The sequence below is a fragment of the Gymnoscopelus braueri genome, assembly GCF_963280865.1.
Source record: "Gymnoscopelus braueri genome assembly, chromosome: 14".
Lineage (NCBI taxonomy): Eukaryota > Metazoa > Chordata > Actinopteri > Myctophiformes > Myctophidae > Gymnoscopelus > Gymnoscopelus braueri.
The window spans coordinates 14,909,302-14,934,573 of NC_137619.1; the positions used below are offsets into that span (position 1 = coordinate 14,909,302).

A 25,272-nucleotide genomic window follows, 5' to 3' on the forward strand; every position below is an offset into this window, starting at 1 on the left:
ACTCCAGTTCAGCAAGTCTCACCTTAATGGAGTCCACCAGGTCTTCTACCAGGAACAGACGTCTCAGCTCCACTACCAGCTTGTTGAATCTTGCCAGGCCTGCATCACCGTACTTATGAACCAGCTCATCTGACAGAGATATATCCATGTCCAGGTACTGCCTGCAAGACACACAAACATTAGACCATACAATTAGCCATGCATCGATTAGTGGAAAGTTCTGGGCCGATATACCAATGGTTGACCACATGAACCCTAGCATCCCTATGTAGACAACATGAGGAGATCAAAGACCATGTCAAGCATGTACGAAATCCACTTTCAAACCCACTAGGCCTCCATCCACCCATCGCTGGGCAGTATTATATCGATATCGTGATTGGGACTAGAGATCATCTGGGATTAAGTAATTGCGACATGCACCTTTTCGTAGTTTTAATCACTTAGGCCTTATTCTATACTTTCAACTAAAAGCTCACAACGGTTTTGCAATGCACCACATTGTGTAGGTCTGCTATTTTTGAAAATGTTTAAACACAATGTAAAACCAAATAAAATTAGCGCCTAATATGATATAATGAGGTATTTTGTAAAATAATTGTCTCATTTGATTTTGTCCATATTGCCCAGCTCTCTAGCCCTCCCTCCCTTCATTTATCCATCCATCCATGCCAATAAAGCACACTGAACTAAGATCATGAAATGTGAAACCTGATGCAGTGAGTGGGTGTGTGTATAGAATATGCCATGGTCAGGAGTAACCTCGATGAGAAACGTAGACAGATGTCATGTGCCTCTGTACAGGATATCGATAACGTATAAGTTAACATGAGGAAGCGTTTAGGATAGAGGAAATGAGACGGTGTAATTTGACACCGGTCGGTGGTTGAGGCTGCAGGCCCCACCCCCGTAGAACTACATGCACCCACAATACCGGCCCTTATTCAGTATATATCTACCATATGCTATATTCTAAAAAATGAACTGCAACCCCATAATGTGGTTGCAGGAGTTTTTTCATAGCTGTAGTATGTGAATTTCACAATTCACTGAATTCTGTCATACTGAAACTGAAATTTGAATTGCCCATTAATTCAAATGTTTACGTTTTTAAACATTTCTTTTCTATAATGACACGCCCGAAAAAGGTTTAAAGTGGATCACCTTAACTGCAGAGGTCAGGGCTATCAATGTCAATGCAAATTATGAAATCCCTCAGTCCTTTTAAGGACTTAACACTAGAGCGCAAGTCCAATCAGCTTAGAGAGCTATGACTTTCTGAGCTCACTTTCCCTGGCTAATCTCAAAATGGGACTAACTGACCCTGAACGTGTTGCAGATTGCCCTGGCTGAGCTCTAAAACCTCAGAAGGCTCAGAATGCCAGCTAACAAAAGCCTTTTTTAAACAGAGAAGTCAACTGTGCACAGGAGCACCACAGCACCACAGCAGCATGCCCTGTAGCCATACAGTTACAGCTGTATGCATGGATTAAAGCTAAATAAAATCTGTATGGCCAAGTCCTACTGTGCGATTTGTGAAAGGAGCCCCCCACACTAGCGCGGTTTCCTAGACAATATGTAAAATGATGATTTTTTTTGTATTGTGCCTGCTGTTCTACATACTGCCAACAAGGTTATGAAATCACAGACTGAGGCTTTAACCTTTGCTTTTATGAAATATCCGAGACCATTAGGGTCTTATGGAAGATGCTTCTAAACATATTGCTAGTTTGACCACTTCAAATGCTCTAATCTTTAAAGAAAAGAAACATAAAACCGAAAATAGCCAATCTGCAAGCCGACGCAAATGACTGAAATCAGTCGTGGCGACTGAGAACTTTAATCCATGCATACAGTAACAGCTGTGTGGCTACAGTATAACCACAGTCATCTACTGTCGGTAGCACACTGTGTTTCTAACTTTCCACTTATTGTTAGGGGATTGAAACAAGCAACCTTCTAGTAGTTCCCCCCCACCCCCCCCCCCAGAAACCCGTGATCAGAGATGCCATGGAATTGTGCAACAAAGTGATGAGAAGTACTGTGTGCTTGCCTTCAGTTTTGTACTTCAGCAAACTCAGCACTAGAAAGACAGTGAATAACGCAATACAGTCTTTAAGCTTAAAACTACCTCCGCTACATGACGTGTGTTCTGCACATAGGACAAGTTTATGTTAGGTAGTGTTAGTTTGTTGTGTTCGCACGTGCGTGCGTGTGTGTGTGTGTGTGTGTGTGTGAGACAGACAGACATTGAGTGAGAGAGGTTACATAATTGTGAAAGCGATATGTTATATTCTTGTTTTGTTGTATTTCATCAAATCTGTTGTATGTTATTAATCACATAGTATGATGGAATCACGCAGCAAAAATATGGAATTGGACCATTGAACTATAATGACATGACCAAATTAGGGACACCAGGTTGTAAGTTAAGGATCTAGCATTGAAAAGGCAACTTAAAATCTACTTAAAATGATTGCATGCTATGGTAAAAGACAAACATGGCTCAGAATTCATCACAGACTATTGAGACTAATGTTTTTCTTTTCTCTTTCTTTAATTTTTTTACCACAGATTCCTACAAACTAGGTTTGTTGCGGGTTGAGAGTGTCAATAATTGGCAATGGGCGCCAGGTGATCTATTCTCCAAAACTCAGATTTGAAACAAAGAGATGACATTTTCATTTGTTCATTAAAAGATCTGCCTGCTGCCAATGATCAGGTTCTATCCAAGCATGACTTTTTTTCCAGTGCTTAAGCCCAATTGATACCCCGCAGTATGACGGCATCGCTTGCCAAAAAGAACAGATCTACAAGCCTAGCAAACGCGTCCCTTGTGCGATGGAGCATCAAATTAAAGCTTTAGTGACCACCAACCAGCAGGCCCACGTGCTGCTCAATTCTAGCTGTGGGTGACAAGTTTGGCCTAATTCACCAGCAAGAGTTGGAAGGTAACCAACAATCTATCAGAGGAGGTCCTTATTCTAAAAAGAATGAATCACCTTTGGCTGCTGGTAACACTAATGTGGCTGCTAAATGATGAGTCCACCATGTGTACAGTAGTACACACAAAAAGAAAAAAACACTTCATTTCCTAGCTTGTTTAACACAATGTGAAAACACCATATCACATCACAGCGCTACAATAAACCAACGGTAGAACTGGCAGCGGTTCAAGCTGAGGGAGGACACAATGTATTGATGTTTGCTCCTGGCAGTCTGTTCTCCACTGCGGCAGATATGGCCAATACAAACCGCAGTAATCACTTTGTCTGACTTAAAAAGGCATAATAAGTCATGGCTGGGGTTGACGTTTTTATTATAAACAAACACCCAGAAATACAATTAAACTATATAACCAAATCAAGTTATCTACTTCTACTGTATCAACTTGAAATTTTAACCACTTTCAACCTTGTGTCCCAATTTTGGGCATGTCATAATATGATAATAGGCTTAAGGTTTTACAAATTAGTTTAAAATAGCAGATCTACAAGCTCACAACGCAGCAGCACGTTGTGGGCTTGTGGTTCCGCAATTTTTTGCAAGTATAATAACAGGACATAAGGGGATTTCCCCCCCCCCCGTTTAATCCGTTTTTCCTCCTTGCCTTTGAAGGGCAATACAAAGGTAGAAGTGTGTGTGTGTGTGTGTGTGTGTGTGTGTGTGTGTGTGTGTGGGCATCGGTCAGTGAAGCCACGGTCACAGATTGCCTGCAGTCATCATTATGCGTTCGACCTTGTTCCACTTATAACTGCTCACTTGCAATGCGGGTGACCTAGGAATTGTTTAGCCCCCATTTATATTCTGTGATTGGACTTTATTTAAGACTGGATGTGTCAACAGCAGCTACAGTATAGTCTCACGTAGCCAGACTATCAGAGAATTTCAATGAATGATTTAAAACTGTATGGAAACATTTGAGAGATTTAAAAATAAAACTGCATTGCAGAACCAATGCACACACTTTAGAACAGTCCTTCATATTGGGATGGTATCAGGACTGGTTTCCAAAGCAAGTGTAGTTTTGTTAGTGCTGGTTTTCTCCGCTGTTCTAGTAGACACTACATTGAATTTAGATTTCCCTAGATGTATTGTTTGTACATTGTTTGTAGATGACTACAGCAGCTAAAAACATCACAACACAAACAGTGATGTATAAACTGTTTGTACATGCTTGGTCCACTCCATGGGTTCAAAACAAGGAGAACAAAATCAGACCTATAGAAATGTGAATATGTAAAAACCTGAGTTGATCTCAGGGTTAGTTATATATGAGGTAAAACGCTGTAATGGAAGAGAAGTGCTTTGGAATCTTTTAAAGCCGATGGGTCAAAGTTCCTCCCACTTAAACACTCTGGCAGTGTCATATGAGGACTCACTTGAAGGGGTGGCCATCGTCCGACTTCTGGATGGCCTGCAGGACGCCCTTGTATATTCTGAAGGTGACGGTGACGGACAGGAGGGCCAGGCCGATGTAAGAGGACACGCTGACGATGCTGCATGCTGTCAGGGACAGCAACAGAAGGAGGGCAGCCCCGAATACCACGCCTGTGGTCTTAAGATCGCGCCAGTACAACAGATCCACCACTGGAGGGAGGGAGAGAGAGACACAGAGGGAAGTAATTAATAACAATTAATTGAACTGGCAGGTCTGTGTATCAACCATAAGTGCGATTACTACAACGGGAATGCTCTGCAGAGAAGATGGATGGTCATGCTGCGACAACAACTTGTTTGTCAAATCTAGGATTATTAGTTTTGGATTTAATCACAAAATGAGATGACAAATTTGATCATAGATCTGATGAAATGATTATGTGTGCCTTATTATAGGGAGTACTCATGACAAAAATCTTTTAAAACCGTCCTTCCATCACAAAACATCAGCAATCAGCATGTCTGCAGCATTGAGACATCACACACACACACACACACACATATAATACAAATGGTATACATTCTAAAAAATAGTTTTCTAGTTTTCACCAAATAATCAAAATGAATAATCTCAATTAACAAGCGTGTATGCTCATGCTAGCTCAAAATGAATAATCTCAATTAACAAATGTTATTTTTTCTAATAAAAAGGGGGAAAAAGACTTTTAGGCTCAGTGTAGCCTTGTGAAGCCCTCATTCTGCAATGCAAGCCTCTCTCTGCCAAAGGTTATTTCTGACCTTTTCTCAGCTGTCACTTGTATCCAGAGAGCGAACGCTCAGAGGTAATGCTACAGTGATTCAGCAGGTAGCTCTCTGTCCAGATTCCTCCACAGGGAGTCATAAGGGTACACTATGTACATATCATTCTAAACGCTCCTTTATTAAAAGGTTAACAGGTCAGAGTGTGAACTTCGCCCTGCATACTGACAGTGTCAGCTACAACGCCTAAAAATGCCAGAGCAAAGAGTCATATTTCAGTCTCTCAGAGAACAACTATGCCTCTTTGACTCATGGAATGATGACGTATGGTTCAAAAGATGAATGAATACATAAGATAAAATACTGGTAACCCTCAGTCAGTCTCTCAACAGCCCTAATATTATATTCACCTGGGCCACAAAGTAAAAGCAATCCAGTAGTTGATACAGAACAGAAATCTAGCAGGTCCTCAGTACCAAAGGTAACATGCAATCCTGAAACACGACGTAAGCTGCAACGTAAGCTGCAAAAATTATCATCTAGCTAGCCTAATTAACCTATTAAACCTGGGAAAACATCTCTTCGGCTATTCAAAAATAGCAGATATACAAGTTCATAACGCGTCACTTCATTTTTGAAAAATCTTGAAAATATGTGCAAATCTTTGAATATATATATTTTTTAAATCAAACATGTTTAACTCAAATGTTTGCTTCTGGGGGTCCCCCTTGAACAAAATATTTTTGAGATGGGGGTCCGCGGCCAAAAACATAAATAACCCCCCCCCCCCCCGATTTTTCATGTCGGGGGGGCAGACGTGAAAAATGTATGCTCAAAACTGGGGGGGGGGGTTCCTTCTCTGTCAAGGGGATAGACGGGACTGGTGACTGGAGAGCGAGTGACTGAGGTTAGGAGGGGGTTGGGTGGGTAGTCGGTAGTCTCCTGCTAGACAGCTGATCTCGGGTCTAAGGGTACAGCACCTGACTGTGCTTATGTTTCACCAAGAATTCCTGGCAGGTCACTGGACAATATTAGACACGAACAAGTCCTAGTACGTTTCCTTACTGGTTCTGACACAGTGTGAACCAAAGACTCGCTGCACCCCTTAACGTGATTTTTATCCGACAAATGTAGCCTCGAGGCTGCCATGTTGCACTCTACCACCGGCTAGCCGGCTGAATAACCCACCCCGGCTGCGACACACATCTTGGCAGCCTACCAAAAACCCTCCTGAAATGGCTCACCGCCGGGCAATGAATCAGAGCTTACAGGCCTGGAAATCACAAACCCACATTTCTAGCAACGAGTGACTGCTTTTTGAGGGACATGATGGGCTGGTCCAACATCAAACAGATAAATCTTAACCGATACACATTAGAGTAAATAGATGTGTGTCGAAATAAAAGCTACCCCAAAATCTTAACCGATACACATTAGAGTAAATGGATGTGTATCGAAATAAAAGCTACCCCAAAATCTTAACCGATACACATTAGAGTAAATGGATGCGTGCAGTCTCTAAATAAAAGCTACCCCAACATCTAATAGTGGTTCTCAGCATGGGGTTTGGGGACCCCAGTAGGGGTCCTTGAGGGTTCCAGGGGGTCCCCAGCTAAATGACTGATGGGCTAATCTTCACCACTGTTACATAATACATGTAAATACAACTTGAGAACAGAACAGTTTTTCTGATCAGAGAATAATCATTATCTATATACCTACAACAGGACATAGCCTGTAAAGGAATTCTGGACCAAAATGTATCAATCGTGTAATAAAAACAAATCTTAAATAGATTAGGGTCCCAGAGATAAAATCATCTTTATCAGATTGAGGGTACCTTCATTTAAAAAAATAAATAAAGGTCGAGTATAAAACCAATCACTGATCTAATAAATGAAATACACCCGATCAGCAGCAGCACCACCACCACACTCTGGAAGGTTCTGTGCTGCTATGGAGGAAGGGGTGGGTGGGTGGGTGCGGTAGTGGGTCAAATAACGAGGGCGTTGATAGCGGCCAACCCAGGCCGACCTCAACGCTGCCACACACCGGCTACCACGCTGCTTCATCTCCCGCGAACTAGGCGTCGCTTCCCGCGATAAGAGGCCGATCTACAAGCACACACTCGGGGAGCGACACCACCACACCACTGTGTGCCGTGGGGAACCGAAAAACAGCAGCGCTGTCAGGAGGATGAGGAGGGGTGCAGAGCGTGTCTATTCTGTCTACATATGGTAGCAAAAGCATGAGCTAGCAACGCTATAAATAGCACTTTATTATCCAAGCCCTGAGGGCTTGATCCACTATAGTGAACCAGCCCCGCAGCGGGATGATGACGGGTTGGCGTCCGTGTTGTGATCACCTCTGCGGGGGGTGATGACGGACGGACAGTGCAGCCTCCATCATTATCATACAGCCGCGGCTTGACGAACACACGCGCGCGCGCACACACACACACCCACACCCCGACCAAAGGCTGCGTTTCAATCCCCACAACATGCCTCCTCCTCCCGTCCCTCATCTAACTACCCCTCAGCCCCGCTCGTTTGAGAGAGACACACGACGGTCGGTTTCCTTTTTTTTTGTAATAAAACTGCGACATAATAACTAAGCACCCGTTTAAAACGGTTATAAAAAGAGATTAATATGTTTGGAACAACTAACCCCGTTTGGAATCCATCTTGAGAGGCTCCATGGTATTATTAAGGCTAGGCTGCTAGCTCCGCCCGGCTAACGTTAGTTAGCACGGATAGCTCAGAGGAACGAACAAGAGCGAGAGAGGCTGAGAGAGAGAGGCAGAGAGAGAGAGAGAGAGAGAGAGGAACCTGCAGGCAACGCAGCACTACTGGGCACGATATCACTTCCTGTAGTGGACTTCAAAATAAAATGCATGACTTAGTTTTTTCCTCTCCTTTTTTAACTTAATAATAATAATAGCTTGAATTGATATGGCACCTTTCATGAACCCAAGGATGCAAAAACAATGAACCAACAAACAAACAAAACAACTATTTGCCACTAAGCCTGAGGCAATTCAAGGCAGCCTTAAACATAATAAGCACATTATGCTTACTCAAGTATATCGTCGCTGTCGGGCAGAAACCTCTTATCTCCATATTTCAACTTTTTGAGTTTTTTTTGTACATTAATGTCTTACTTGATCATATTACAACGTCACACAAAAGCATCAAAAGTAGCAGATCTGCAAGCTCGAAACAGTGCCTGAAGTGACGCGTTTTCAGCTTGTAGATCTGCTACTTTTGAATTTGAATCCTGAAAAGTAACAGTTTTGGACATGACGTTTCCACCCGACAGACGATATACTGCTTTTAAAAGATGAAATAAGACAATCTGTTACAAATGCTTTTCCTTAATACTTCTTCTAGCCATAGGCAATAAAAACACCCATTAGCTGACTTCTCAACCCTTTTGTTCTTTTTCCAAATGCTTCTTCTAGCCACAGAGCTAGACACAGCTCTGTGGCAATGGGCTTGTCTTGCATACCGTTTTATTCCCTAATAATTATTGTCGTCGGATTAAAAAGACCCATTCAGCATGCCTCTAATTTTCTACCTGCAAATTCTACCTACTAATACAAGATTATAGGATATATTGTATGTGAAGAACTAGTACAAAACACAAATTCAATTGTGTGTGTGTGTGCGCGCGTGCGTGCATGCGTGCGTGTGTGTGTGTGCACTCGCGCAGAGAGGGAATAAGAGGTAGAAGACAAAGCATATTTTTGACAGAATTACATTTAAGATCTATACTTAAATTCAGAGCAGTATAACAAAATACCACAGGAAAGCAAGGTCAGAGTATACACATGTACACAATGTTCATTTTTAAACTGAGGTGGACAATCAACATGGAAATGTCTGTAAAATGCTGCATGTTATCAGCCAGGTGTGACAGTAACTGGGTGTGGGTTGGCGTTACACAACTGGCATTGCTCGTTCCACAAATTCCACAAGTATTGTTGGAGCTGCAGATATGTGGTTAGTTTATGCTTTTTTTTAAAGTCACAACACTGTGGCCAATGGAGATCCAACAACCAAAAGCAGTGAAGAGCTTATCAGAAGACTTTCAACCTGTCATCCCTATTATGGGCATTTAATATGCCCTTATGAAATGCCCAATAATGGTCAAAAATGGCACATCTAAAAAAAATAGCACATCTAACAGGCCCAGAACACATCCCGGTGCCAGCCACATGTTGTGTCCTTGTAGATTATTTTCGCTATCTGTCATAAATCAAATTATATAGGGCTTAAGTGGTTTTGAACTAGCAGAAATGATTTCGAAAACACAAGACATGATGTTAAAGATCCAAAGTGCCTAGAACGGCCCCATGTGGATGTACTGGTGAAGGAAGCGTACATTAACAGACATGTTTGCTGAGATTGCTGAACAGACACACACACACACACACACTCTGCTTGTTCATTTTTGTAGCGTTGGCTGCATTTCAAAAAGACCCCCTCCCTCCTCAATGCGGTGTTGCGGACAGTTGCATGCTGTACCATAGACATTCCACAATATGGTACAATACGTTTTTTTTTAATTATTATTACCCAATAATATTGTACAATAAGGGTTGTTTTTAATTATTACCCAATCTATCAAATGCAGCAGTATATGGGTAAAAGAGCAAGGGGTGTGTGAGTCATCCCAGTCATGTACTGTATGTGTGTGAGAGGTCACACAATCCTCCATCCTGAAGCTAGACAGCTGTTACGTTCTGCTGAGTAAGCTATACATTTAAAGTCCAGATGAAATGGCATTTGTGAGGGTATAACTTCCGTACCATGATGTATGTCTGAGTGAAAAGTGATAGGCAGGCGGGACAATAACGTTCAGAGGAATCAGATTTGAGTGTGCCTGCCTGTCATAATAAGCAAGGATAATTTACTATCAGAAGTTGAAGATTGATTGGCGGGTGGATGTCAAGATATTATTCGGTTCAAGCTGCTCTCTCTCACACACATCTAAAATCTGCTTAGTCACAGTATATGACTCAGCGTCGTAGCAACACACGCACACACACCTGAACACAACACAAGCACCGCTTTCATTGTGGTGTAGAATAACAAACGCACCCTGCCAGATAACTCCATAGAAGTCATTAGGCTGAATAAATGGCAGGTCATCCAGTCAAATAGATTTGACACTGGGTCATCAAGCCCGGCGTTGAGAGGGAGAGAGAGCGATAGAGGGAGAGGGTGATACAATAAGCTCTCTGTGTTGCAATGTGTTCCACAGTCTCAACTGATGCAACCTCTATACCAGACACATGACAACCAGCCCACACTATATCAACCTGGGCTGGGAAATATAATTTAAATCACAACAAGTCTGTTGCATTTTGCAGTCTGTTGAAGTTATATCAATAAGGACGTTTAGTCAAGTCTATCAAATAGTTTTGTTTTATTAAATGATGGGTTTGTTTTGCTTTTAGGATTTGTTTTAGGATCACAAAATACTTATGTCCTTAAATTAGCAACTGGATGTTGAGAGGTGTGAGGTAACACAGATCTTTGACACGCTTTTTCTCAGCTTCTTGAAGATGATTTGAATGTTGTCAAACCTCAAACTATACTATTCAAAACTATTTTCAAATTTCTATGTCTGACACATCGTACAAAAGACACCTCATTTGTTATATTGTATTAAAGGATCTACACCATGAATTTAAAAAATAAAATAATAATAATATATTGTTTATGTCCCTCAAACGTTTTTCAAAAGGTTTGAGCCTAAATCAAGCCTCAGATATACTCATTCCAACTAACTTCTCTCTGGCTTATAAAGCACTTTCACCTGCAATACCACAGTGTCCTGTTTGGCACGGGTCGCTATTGAGCCAGTTTGTATGCATGTTATCTCCTGGTTCTGTGCGTTTTTGGTTGGAACTGAAAAACGGGAGGGATTGTACCCTGACGTCACGTCAGGGACCAGGGTGCAAATCAGTTTGGCCTGTTTTGAGACCAATTTACCCAGATTTGCTGTGAAAGCCTGAGTGTTCAAACTGGGGTATTTTTGGGGATAGAAAAGAGGTAGGGGAGACCAAAAACACACAAAAAAGAAGAAAAAGTTAAAATTCATGGTGTAGTCCCTTTAGCATACTCTACCATACAGATTGGAGAAAATAAAATTCTATTCACAAAAAAAAGTTAGGATAATACAGTTTTATGTACGATACCACTTGAAAGTCATGTTGCTCATATTTAACCTAGACATAACTAGACAGTTGTGAAACAACACAAGTGTTAGCCAAATTACATACTGTACTTTACTGTACAGTGGCTCCCAACCCTGGTACTCATGGCACTAGGGATGCCCCATATCAGTATCAGTCATCATATCTACATCAGCCGTCAATTCATTACTCTGCACAGTAAAACAGTCATTTAGTCTAACGGTCTATTTGTAAAGGGATATGTATAGCTTGCGGTCTGTACGTACAGTGATATGTACGTACATATCGTACTATATGTATATAGTCTATAAGTAGAGCGATATGGACATTTACCGATTACAGTCTAGGTTGTAATTGATATGTATGTACTATAATAAAATAAGCCACATATTTTTGTGGTTACGTCTGGATGGGGTACAGGTGCGCTTCCTCTGGGTGCCTACATGGCTCTGGGTGTTCAGCTACAATAAGTACCAATAAGTATGAAACAAATCGATTAACTGATTATGAAACAATTATTGATTATTTTAAAATAATCAATTTAACTTTTTTTGTGGAAATATAGAAACCCCCCAAAAATATGAAAAAACAGGCTTCAAGATTATTCAATTAATTGAAAACATATGAAAAAACAGGCTTCAAGATTATTCAATTAATTGAAAAGGTAATCGATAGTATAATCTCTAAGAAAATAGATAGCTGCATCCCTAGTTAAGTGTGACGACTGGTCCTAGTTAAGTGTGACGACTGGTGTACTGTATGTAGTGCGTACATTGTGCACTTATTGCATAAATGGCCACATGCTCCGGTGAGCCAACGCGCTGGGTTTCCCTCACTGTTGCTCGTCTAGCGCTTGAACCCAGCCTGCAGCATATGCTGGGTTCACGGGGTCATGCAGTGACACGCACAGATATAGGTTACAACAGTGGCTCCTCAACCTTTTCAGCTGCACACCCCAAAAATAGGAGCCGTGTCACAGGCACATGCACGCAGAAGAGCGGTCAACTTTGACACTAAATGATGACTCCTGCAGTCCTTCAGGCAGCCAGCTTTACTTGGTCCAACCCCATGAACCCTAGTGTCCCTATTCTGGGGGTGAACATCGGCAAAAGTAGCTGATCTACAAGCTCACACAATGCCTCACAACAGCGCAACGCATTGTGTGAGCTTGTAGATGTAGAATGGCTATTTTTGCAGGTAAGATTTGGTGTGGAGGGACAAATAGGGGGTCTAGTATAGACCCCTGGGGGAGTCCGGTTAACAAGTACTGTATATAAGGTGGTTAATAATGTATGTTTTTGATTGCAGGAATGGAGACTCTGCTCAACCCTATTAAATAAGTCATAATAAACTTTACAGTGCACATTTCAATAATGCATCTAAAACTGTTTTACAAAATTGAAAATCTACGCCAATAATAGGAAAATGACATGAAGTGAAATGAAGTGCTAAGTGTATGAACTTGGACACACTATACATTAGTGGTAGGGGATACTAGGGGATGTGTAAGTGACAGAAATAGATCGATGTCTCAAACAGCAGTAACTCAAGCTCTTGATATTAAAAATCACTAGAACTCACTGTACGTACAAACCTGGTGCCACATGACTCGTTCCGATGGGACAGTCGAGTCCATCTAAAATATTATATTACAGAGAATTCAATACTGATACTGCTCTTGCAATGCCACACCTCCACTGAATCTGGTAGAAGACTTTGTAATGCCACTCAGAAAGTAAGACCAATTTACCAATATCAAAAAGCACCAATGACAAAAGTACAGTCACATTTCTCACCTGCACACACACACACACACACACACACACACACACACACACACCTGAGCTTGTGAGCTACCGCTTGGTAATAAGGGTTTAGTGGATTAATAATCACGCAGACCAATTGTCCCTCCAGCCTATAGGATACCTGTCTGCAAGGAAGTATTGTCCAGCATATGGGATCTACACTACTAGTACGGTAGGTCTTTTGCCATTGGCTATTAACTATTTTGCATACTAGTTGATAATGATAATAGAAGCATGCAATACTTTGACTTTCAAGCAAATCTCTTGTTACACCAACATTGTCTTGTCAACATAGTTGTTGTCGTCATTAGGGGGAGAGGGAGAGAGAGCCAGAGAGACTGTAAATAATTGTCAAAACATTCCAAATGTTCAAAAATACTGTGAATAGCAGATCTGCAAGCTCACAGCGTGTATGCTTGTAGATCAGCTATTTTTACTATTTAAAAATATAGGGCTGGAGTGATTTTTATAATAATAGTCCATTTTAAAATACTAATATTAATACATCATATATCAACCACATACAATGCAACCAAACCCTGATGCTTCTATTAGGGGGTCTCTTGCATACTGTGAGCACAGTCTGACTCCGCTACAGCAGTTACTATAGCATTATCACCAATTCACCATGGTAATGGACAAACAATCGTATTAAATATGTCTTAATGTCGTCTCTAAACATCCTCTACATAACTAACAATGTTTCTGAATAGCACATTCAAAGAACAAGCCACCGAGACACTAGGAGAGATTATTATTATGCTGAATTAGTTTATCCTTTCATACTGTTGAACAATACCATAAATTAACTGCAACATGAGTAATTGCATTTACATTTGCATTAAAATTATATCTGAGAATACAACATATTGACCAACACAAAATCTATGAGCATAATATCACACAGACTGTGAGCCACTATGTGCGAGCCAATGATTAAATGTCACCATGCTCAGACCAAACACGTGCACGTGTGACTGTGTGTGTGTGTGTGCTCGCACACAGACACACACAGCCACCTTTGCTCAATCAGTAATCGGCCAAAGGTTTCTGCAGGGCTACTAGAGCTGGCAGCTACCTCAGTTCCCTTAGCAACCAGCTCCATGGACATTCCAGAATATTCCAGAACGACGACAATGCTTTCAATACTCATAGGAATTCTAAAATGCAAAGTTCTGCAGTCACATTTCAAAATAAGGGCCACAGTCAAAGCCATGAAGGCATGAGTCACAGGAGGGGGTTGCGCATGAACAGCCAGACAGTGACCTACCAGCGACCCAGCAGTGCTGACATTTCCCATACAATTAACAATTAACCGACAATATCTGTCACTGCTGCAGCCTAATGTCAACAGCCTGCTTTTACAGTTACCAAAGTCGATCCGACAAAACAGCCGTGTTATCAGCACAACAGAGCCTGCCTACCAGCAGCGCAATCTGAAAAAATAAAGACACCTTAGTCAAGCATGAAAAAAAGACAGAGTCGTGTGCTTAGCAGCAGTACCGTGATCTTTCCAGGTTTTGGGCGAAGGCGCGACATGGCTCTTCTTGTCCACTCCGTTAGTGACGCCGTTACCGTTGGTCTCCATTCTTGTCAGGAGTTGGCAAATACAAGATTCCACACAGGGAGAGAGAGAGACAGAGAGCTGTAGAGTGCTGTGCTGTGGTGTAGTGTGCTGTGCTGTGGTGGCGAGCTCTGCTTTGGTGAGCTGTGGCGTGGTGCGCTGTGCTGTGGTGCCCTGTGATGTTGGAGGGAGGGTGAAGTGTGGGGAGTGAAAGTGGAGGAGGGGGGGGGGGGGGCTGACACCAACCCAAACCTTCCCCTGGAGAGACGACTGCAGTAAGCGAATCTCACTGTCTGACACACACACACACACACACACACACAGCTGTCATTTGCTTTCTCTCCCACTCATAAACCCAGTGAATCTCTAACTACAGTATCCCTCTATTAATACGGAGATCCCACAATATTGGCTCAACGGAAATGCAGCTTTGCTTCTTTATACAGAACCAAACAAAGCCAGCCTAATACCGCCCCCCAGTGGGGTGCTTTTACATAGCATGCCAGCGTTCCAGAATGAAGAGGTGTGACGTCAACCACTGAAGCCCCATCTACTTCGTCATACGATGATCAGCGGAAATAGGCAATCTGCAAGCTCACAACAATGAGTCGCATCTTAACGTATTGTCACTATCGCAATTTTTGGCTATTGCAATTTTTTCCCAAAATGGGGACACCAGGGTTAAAGTGGTTAAAACATCATCAGCGTCTGTTGAGATGCTTTTGTGCACATTTAAATACCACTCTTAGTTCAAACACAAGCGAAGTTGCTGTGCATCACGTTACGAAGGCGGATTTGTGCGAGCGGCGTGTTGTGTGCGACTGTGCGATCAATACGCTGGGAGGAGAAATGGAAGAGAAGGTGTGCGGAGCAGACCTTAGATGCTGTAGACAGATATGTTTGGTTCTGATTAATGCTGGTCTCTGAAAGAAGAATGTGGGAGAGAGAGTGCCTGCTGTCCCTTTTACACATAACGTCAATTCAGCTCTGATCACCACTGCTAGCTTTAATGGCGGAACAACACATTCCCTCCATACCACTGTTTCCCAAACAGTGGGTCGGGACCCATTTGTGGGTCACGGACCGATTTGTACGGGTAACAAGTAAATATCCCTTTATTTTTTGTTTCCTACATCTTGTTTTTAATTATTTCAAAAGATTTTCTAAAACCACCATTTTTTTAAATAATTTCATTAAAAAAATAATAAAAAAATACATAAATTAGAAGCACTGGCTGTTTAAATGAGACAATAGAAGCCAAACGAGTTGAAGATTTTTTTTCTGTGGGCCTTGAAACGTAATGATGAATAGGTGAGCCTCTACACGTTGTGTCTGTCTATATCCGTCTGTCTGTCTGTCTGTAACCTTCCATCACTGTCAATCATTCTCCATCTGTCTCAATCCGTCTTGTAGTCTGTCTCACTCCGTCTATCCCAGATTCCAGTGTTTCAATCCATCAGTCCCTACCAACCTATCTGTCTGTCTCTATCTCTGTCTGTTCATCAAAGTCTGCCTCCATCCGTCTGTCTGTCACTCATGAAACATGATAAGGTAGAGAGACACAGCAGGGAACTAATGATTTGTTAGATTTTGCCAGCGCTTTATTCTGTTTGTATGAAAGAACTTCCAATGTAGGAAATCTACTGCCTGAATAAAGACTGATCGATAATTTAAAAAAGATCCCATTTCCTTGTCTGGAATCGACATATATAGCCTGGTTTGTGCACAAATCTGACTCTTTTAAGTTCAGACTCTATAATACCCGATTTATACTTAGTTTGGGCGCAGAGCTTTCACACCGCAAATAACGTTTTGTGAGCTTGTAGATCAGCTTTCTTTTACGGTTCGAACGAAGCCCGGCCCGCAAACTAAGCATAACTCAGGCTTAAGGTCCTGGGTGCTGAGCTGACAGGGGTTCTCAGAGAGGGCTTTTAGGCTTGTAATCAAAACATTCATAGGGCAGATAGCTTAAATATACAAAGAAATTACTGACAAATGCAATAATCTTATGTTAACTTTCTAAAAAATATATATTTAAATAGGGGAAATAGCAATCTACAAGGTTACAACGCGTCAATTTGTAGATCTGCTATTTTTATTTGAAAATGTATGAAAAAAAATCTTAACGTGGAGATGATTATGACCACTGTGCAAAATAATTGCCATTATCTCAAATAATTGTGATTGACGATTATGTAATAATTGTGACAGGCCTACCCCCCCCCCCCCCACACACACACACACACTTGACATCTTCCGACAGACATAAAGCACATGGGAGGGTTTAAAAACTGAACTTCAACGTAAGCATATGAATCCAGTAATAGGTTATACTACCTCTGCCTTTTACAGCAGACGGCTCCAATTACCTAAATGGAACTGGAACACGGCCAAGTCTGACACAGATGCTAAATCAGCTCTACATGGACACTACAGATGGCTTATGAATGGAAATACTACTTGAACACATTGGGTAAATGTGAATTAAACTGAACTGGACAGTTTAAAACGTAAATCATAATGATTGTCCATCAATGAAGTGGTAGGTTAAAACACTACCTCTACCGGCAGCGATGTCTCTCCTTCGATTGATTGAATACTTTATTAACAGTTTGCAAATAGTACAGTGGTGCGATTATACAATGATGCTAAAAGGATAACACAAAAACCCCTAACGGCTTGTTTCCATTGTGGTCCTGACTGTGTCTCTCTCAGCTTTCCTACAGTCTGTCTCTCCCACCCACACTGTCTCCTTCTCATATCTTTTAATCTTGTCTCCCCCTCAGCTTTCCTACTTTCTATTTCTCCTAAACACTGTATCTCTATGAAGACAAATATTAAAGGGAAGAGCGTTTGATTTTTTTTAGATATAGCTTGTAGCAAACACACTTAAATACCTATGGGGAATTGTGATATTACCTATCATGCATAAATAACACTTGATAAGAACTGGATGTACTGTACTATGCAGCATGTGAATCAAGAGCTGTAATCACAGAGTAAGTCCACTAGAGGGCAGCTGTCTCATTTCATAAAGACCTCAGCTTCACGTCTCTCATCACTGTTCACTCACATTTACATCTGATTCTTTTGTATGATCACTTTAAACCAGTGGTTCTCAAACGTCTTTATGTCAAGGACGCCCAAATTGATATGCATTTAGCTGCGGACCCCCATCTCAAAAATATTTTGTGCCAGGGACCTCCAGAAACAAAGATTTCAGTAACGTAAAATTGCTTTAGAAAATATATATATATTCAAAGATTTGCACAATAGATGTTTGAATAGCCAAAGTATAAAATATGGTTAAGGTGATTGTGACGCTATATTAACTTATTTTGCTGAGAACCACTGCTTTAAACAGTATGACATAACGGGACACAATAATTCACTCTTCGTTCACTAGACACAGGCATTTTGTGTCATCTTTATGTCCTGTCCCAACCAAAAACTATATTACAAATATATGTTCATTTTCTTATGGTAACACAGTAAAATCAGTGTTAATTGTATCCAATTAAACTCTCCCAGAATTTAAGTAACACTAAGAACTTTACATTCAATGGGGCCAACCCTAAGCTGCACAGGGAGAGAAGGAGAGAGAGAGAGAGAGAGAGAACGTGACTCATCACATTGGTTTCTTGCCCATAACGTTTTGCACTCTGCGATTAACTAATTCTTCTGTAAAGAAAGCGACAGAACCTTGTGTCATTCCTGCTCTAAATTCTGACACAACAAATATCAGAAGGTTTTCATGGCCTTGAGTTGTAACTGGATGATGAAACAGTGAGTTGATACAGGCAGTGACACACACACACACACACACACACACTTTTTCAATCTCATAGTGGCTCAACTAATGAATATTGACATATTATTTGATATACTTTAAGGTCATATCAGTGGCTCCCAGGGGTCCTTGTGGGTGTTCCAAGGGGTACCCAGCCAAATGATAGTTCAGAACCAAATGGACCCTCACAGGTCTGTACCTCAGAGAGTGTACAAATGGAACCATATGGACCCACAGTTGTACCCTCTCAGGGCTAAATTAACACTTTACTGTGTGAATTGGGGTTTCTTTTTTCCCTCTGCCCCATCTTGCGTGTCCGCAAAATTTGTTTTCAAAATAGTAGAAATATTCCAAAAACGTTAAGGGGTAAACCCTTAACGTTTTTGGAATATTTCTACTATTTTGAAAACTAAAACTAAAATAGTTCAAACAGCCGATCTACAAGCTCACAACGTGTTGATGTAGATCTGCTATTTTCAGTATTTTAAAATATTTTCCAATAGTAAAAAATTACAAAAGAGTTTAGGCGTAAGGCAAGATAGGACCCCAAATCTCTTTGCCGAAAACAGCTGATCTACAAGCTCACAACGGGTTGCAGTAGATCGGCTGTTTTTTTCAAATGCCCCCCCGAATAGGGATGCTAGTGTTCACGTGTTTTTCTTAACGTTGCAGAGTTTCAGCTCCAGTCTAACAAACGAGTAGGTGCTGACTGGGTGCAAGGAGGGCTACAGTTTGATGGGACGCCAGTGTCGCAATGCAGCGACGACACGTTTTAGTTTTTTCTTTAAATGGGAGATTCCTCAAACACACAACTTGGCAGCCAATGCCAAAGAGCAGAGTCCCACTGCTCTACTTATGCCTGCAACCCCGCAGATGCTGTGTGTGGGTGTGCGCGCGCGCGCACGCACGCACGCGTGCGTGTGTGTGTGAGATAATGGGTCAATATTGGTTTGAATAAAACATAGTCATCCACTAAAGTAAAGACTCAGCTGAAATGTCATTAGAGAGAGAGGGGGGGGGGGGGGGCAGAGAGAGAGAGGAGCCACGTCAGCAATCTAATCACTTCCTGAAAGGCCAGCTGAAGCAGGCAGGTCTGGCTTTGTTCTAAATCATAAACAGACACATCTAGGGGAGTATTATCAGTGTACACTGGAGGTCTACCAAACCTATATACATTTATTCAATCAACCCTTAAACTGTGAACATGTGGATAGATTAGGGATGAGTGATAAAAATCTAATTATTTTTACAATAATTTTCAACCAAATACCTCAATATCTATAGTGATGATTATATCGTATTGTGACGATAATCTTTTTTCTCCCCTTGCAATATTTTGCATTTTCACAATATTTATCTGTGGAGTGTATTTATCAGCAGTGATTAGACCTCCCGTCTATTCTACCAAGAACAGGGTGGAGATGACAGCTCCTGTGAGCATGTCCAGAGGGGGGTGGTGTTTAGGGCGTGGTCTATAGGGTGGTGTCAGGTTTCAGCCAGACACCTCTGGTTATTTCCAGTGCAGCAGAGCAGAGCTAAAATCAGTATACACGGTAATCTAATATTGAATTCCAAAGAGCAAAAAGGCTTACAGGGGATATCGACAAGTGAGAGAGCGAGATGGGGTGTGTGTATGTGTGTGTGTGTGTGTGTGTGTGTGTAAGATGGAGTCTGCACCCCATAGTGGGTTAGCAGGGTGCTAAACTTAGACTTGATTAAAAAACATTACTTACTCTCCTATCATATTTTCTATTAATGGTTTTAAAGCTGAGCAAGAGGGGGCTTTGATGTGTGAACAGTCACAGTCTACTTACCCCATCACAAGAACAGAGCAATAAAACATATTTTAGTGATGAATGAGACACTATTCTACTGAATGAGAATCTCAGGCCACAATGAAGCAAGGACAACACAATAAAAACAAAATGCAATGGATAAAATTAAAAAAATCAAATCAAATCAAACAAAATGCAATGGTTAAAATGTAATTGCGAAAAGGAATGGTGCAGAGGAGAAAAGTCATGCAAATGAGAAACTCAGGATTTAAAAGAAAGGGGAGATGGTTGGTTTACTGGGAGAAGATATTTTGTTGACGAGGAGATGATGGTTCCATCGGATGATGGTTGACTAGAAGATGGCTGGTTGATTTGTAGAGGATAAATAATGAGAATGTAAGGCTTGATTTAGGCATAAGGGTGCTGAGGGAGTTGATGGCAACAAAAACTGAAGCATCAAGTGAAAACTTAAGGAGGATGATGGAGTGAAAACTGAAGCATCAAGTGAAAACTTAAGAGGATGATGGAGTGATGTTTCCCATGCCAACATCAATTTCTTTCTTTTTTTTTACCTGTGAGGTTTGGCATCTGAAACATTTTGCACCCCTCTGCACTCTCGTTAGCGATAGACTCCTCCTCTGGATTGCTGACGGGTGTATGGATAAGCGGAGCTTGGGATGGGGCTGGGGCCTGTGGGGCTTCAGTCTTCTCCAGCTCGGCCTTGCCCTTCTGCGGGGAGGACTTGGGGGAGGCTTGAGTCAGGAGGAGGTAGGAACTCTGGCTCGTCTGGCTTGGAGACTCTTCCTCAAGTTCTGCTGAAGCAGAAAGTTCCTTCTTTCCGAAAATAAGGTCATCATCATCCAACAACTCCGTAGCCTTGGAAGAGGAGGGGAATTTGGAGCTGTCCAGAGCCTCAAGGAACTCGTCAATGATGCCCCTTGGTGGCCTCTCAATGAACTCAAATTCCTCCGAGGAGATTTCGGGCTCGGACACCTCCTCGGCAAAATCGTCGTCTACCTCCATCTTCAGTTCTGCCTTCTTCTTCTGCTCGTTTGTTTCCACCTGGAAGATGGCAGGGTTCCTGATCATGGCCTCCAGAACCGGAGAGAGAGAGTCCGCTGTCGCATCGGAATCAGAATCGTCTTCAGTGGCGGGGGGCTTTTGGCTCTGGAAATCTAGAGGCTTAAATGTGTCAGCCATCTTGGGAGAGTCATGGCACGAGAACCAGTCCTTCTGCTCAATCTTGACGGGCTCCTTCTCCTTGACCTTTGCTGGGGTGGTTTCCTCCGCTTCCTTGACCAGGTCGAATGCGCCAAAGGTTTTATCGGCAGCTCTGGCCTCCGTCTCTTCGGCCATCTCTTTCAGCAGAGAGACTTTGGAGTCGAAGGCGAAAGGATTGTTGGCCGACAGGTTGATGGGCGGATTGGGCGACTCCATCATCCTGCGTTCAAGCACGGGACTCTGCTCCTCAGGAGTCCCCTCGGTGGAGGAACCAGAGTCCATCTTTTCGGGGTTGAGAGGAGAAGACTTCAGGATGTCAGGAAGAGACGGTGGCAGGGCTGAATCCTCATCGTCATCGTCTTCATCTTCTTTAAGGCCAGAGAACTTACTCATAAGAGAGTCTGTGGTGGCCATCTTAGCAGACTCAAACGCCGCTTTGCCCTCATCAAGGAACGATGGTAGTGTGTCCTGGGAATCTCCAGTCTGCCCGTACTGGACCAAATCTGGGGTTGGACTCTCTGACATTTTGCTGGCCTTACTGTCAGACTTGCCGTCCCCGAAATGGGAGTACCCTGCGTCTGCCACAGGGGAGAAACCCTGGAACGGATGGCTGCTCTTCTTCACCTCATACATCAAGTCATCCTCATCTTCATCAGATTGCTTACCGCGCATGTCTGGCTCATACCTGGAGGAGCCAATGGGAGTGGTGTCCTTGGAGAAGGTATCCATGGAGACACGGGAGTTATCTTGAGAGGCAAGGCGTGTCGAATCCCAGGGCTCTGTTGGGTTAGAGGAGGCAGGGTGAGACTCTGGGAATGCCTGAACCTGGGGGCTCAGGGGAGAGGGGCCGTCAGTCGACTGACTGCCTGAACTAAGAGCTTTGTCTTCAGGGGAAAAGGACACTCCGCTGTCCTCACACAGATTCTTGTGCACTGGGTCTTTGCCTAAACTCAGATAAGGGCCCGCTAAGGGATCTACATCGTCTTCCTGATTCTTACTATACCCCGTTCCGGACTGAACTTCTTCACGATCCCAAGGCATGTCCTTGGACTTAGTTTGGGGTGGTTTGGTAGAGGAAGAAGAGGAGCAGTATAGTGCAGTGGATGCTGAAGTAGGGGGTTGGTTGGGACTCTCAGTCAGAGACAACTCTTCCAGAGAGTCGGGAGAGTGGAGAGGGGAAAGAGGAGAGATGGGAGCAGGGGAATCACCCTTCTGCCCAAGTGCTTGAGTAGAGAGGGAGAGGGGAGAAGGAGAATGCAATACAGCACATATCAAAGACACACTCCATTCCTTCAAAGTGCTCACCACACCTGGGAAAAATATGAACTGCATTTTGAGCCACGGTGGAATATTAAGCACTAGCCACCGGTCTAAAGCACTTTAGCAGGCAATAACCAGTGTCTTTTTTTATTCCAAGAATCAATTTGTCTGGTAAAAAAAATAATTCCCCACCCTGATCTCAAGTACTGAAACCCAAATCACATGTGTTCTATTTTCTTTCCCAGGTCTGGTGACAGCAGGTCAAGGGTCATGCCCAATGGAACCTCATTCAACCTCAAGCACACACAAGCCGTCCATTGAGGGAGATAATGATTCCTCTCACAGGTGAAGCACATTCAATTCCAAAACACTGTCATGTTTTCCTTTCACGGTTTAAATGATACATGGTATGTGTAGTCTTGGTTGTCACTGTATGGTAATATTCTGCAGTGAGTGGAATCTTCGTTCCATAGTTTCCGTTTTTGACCCAGCACCTGATTTATTTTGGAGGTGCATAGCCTCTTTTAGTACTTTAACCACTTACACTCCCACTGGGTCACAGAGTTATTTTTTATATTGGAATTCCCATAGGCAAATCTTAGATCGCGTCATAAGAATTGTGTTCCAAAAATACACAAAATCACCCGATTTGTTAGGTATCGTTTATGATAATAAGATACATTTGATAAAGTTGGATAAATTTGGACTTTTTCACCGTCAGTCGATGCTTCATATCCATATAAATACAATTGCTGGGTGATTCGTTTATTTTTGGAACACAGTTCTTAGGACGTGATCCAAGATTTGCCTATGGGAATTCCAATAGAAAAAATAACTGACCCAGGGAGATAGCGCCCTCTAGCGGCAGAGATTTGTAATACATTTGAACTAGATGCCAGGATTAATGTGGTTAAAGTCAAGTCTGTGGCTAACAAGAAAGATACCAACAATGTGACACGAAGAATCATTATTCCAATAGACATTGCTTGTGTATTCCAACTCAGTTAATTCAGTCTAGTCTACTATAACTACAAGGTCACAAGGCAGGGCAAATACAAACAATGTAACATAGAAAATGCAAAGTCATTTACAAAATGCAGAAACTACTCGCAAAATTATAATAACGCTACAACTTCTCCCATGCAGTTTTTTTGTTTTGTTTTATAAACAAAACTGATTTTAAAGACATAATGAGGAATGAACTTAAGATGTTGCAGGAAGGAGGAAGAGAGGGAGGAATGGAGTGGACACAGCGACAGAGATAACTTGCCTGTGGGGAATTGCATCAGAGTTTTAGATGGAGAATGTGCATCTGTGGAAGAGAAGACAGGCCAGAGTAGCAGAGACAGACAACAGTAGCAGAGACAGACCAGAATAGCAGACACAGACAAGAGTAGTAGACACAGAGACAGACAAGAGTAGCAGACAGAGACAGACAAGAGTAGCAGAGACAGAGAGACGGACCAGAGAAACAGAGACAGAGAGAGCCAAATCAGTCAGTTAGGTGTACACATGGAAAAGGAAAAGCTATTGCCAAATGAAAGCCTTCAGGGATCCCAGAAGAAAAGAAAAACATACATGGGATCTGTAAAGATCTTTGCCTATCGATATGTCTGGTGAGATCTAAATTCAATGTAGGGGCTACAACAGCGGAGATTTTTTTACCACCCAGTCCCCAGCAGTGGCGCAGCCAGAATGCTAGTATCGGCTGGGCCTAGGCAGGAGCGGGTGGGCACGCATGCACGCGCATGTGTCCCTGACCTGTAATTTGCGGTTATTGGGCGGATTTTTGGCGTTTTTTTGTTACTTTATTTCGGTTTTAGGGTTAGGGTTAGGTTAGGGTTATGTTATTTAATTCTTATTTTTGCCTGATTTTACTGATATTTTATCAAAACAAAATATTATACAAAAATAAAAGAAATTAAAATTCCCCAATTATTATTTTTTGCAAAATCGATTGTGGGCCCACCCCACCCAGTCCCACCTATGGCTGCGCCCCTGGCCCCCAGGGTGAATTTAGATGTCACCAGACGTATTGGTAAGCAGAGATCTCCGATACGTCTGGCTACGCCTAGGATCAGTATGTCCCAAAAAGCTGAAATTATAAAGAAAAAAAAAAAATGGGAAAAAAAAGAAAATATGTAAACTTGTGAGGACCCAACAGTTAATTTACATATACTGTAGGCAGTTCAAGGTTTCATTTGGCATGAGTTTTGGGACAGAACAAGTCAGATAAGAAAAGAAAGCATCAGCACTTATAGTAAGTGCCATAATTGACAACAGATGGTTGTCTGTCAGTGTCAGAAAAGACAGGCAGGTATTAAAGCATTAATTACAAAGAGACACATTTCAGACATGCCACACAAGAATGAATAGAAGGCACTCATCTTTATTATTAGGAAGAGAATGACACAAAGGGGATTAGGTTTAGCCATTGTATTGCCTTTTATGTTGAAGTGTGTAACGAAGAGAGCAAAACTATGTTATCTGCCCTGTGCATTTTATTTGCAGAATAA

The 25,272-nt window shown here is 42.2% G+C and overlaps 1 protein-coding gene across 1 annotated transcript in view; it reads right to left on the reverse strand.

The window, feature by feature from the left end:
- Positions 1-25,272, reverse strand: part of LOC308100528 (uncharacterized protein) — a 52,069-nt gene that overhangs the window by 7,293 nt on the left and 19,504 nt on the right. The window contains exons 2-7 of the mRNA XM_080449594.1: positions 24,027-24,068; positions 20,848-22,719; positions 15,467-15,594; positions 14,650-14,884; positions 4,383-4,590; positions 23-161 (exon numbers count right to left, since the gene is read on the reverse strand). Coding sequence (XP_080305720.1) covers positions 23-161; positions 4,383-4,590; positions 14,650-14,884; positions 15,467-15,594; positions 20,848-22,719; positions 24,027-24,068 — 2,624 coding nt within the window. The remainder of the gene's footprint in view (positions 1-22; positions 162-4,382; positions 4,591-14,649; positions 14,885-15,466; positions 15,595-20,847; positions 22,720-24,026; positions 24,069-25,272) is intronic.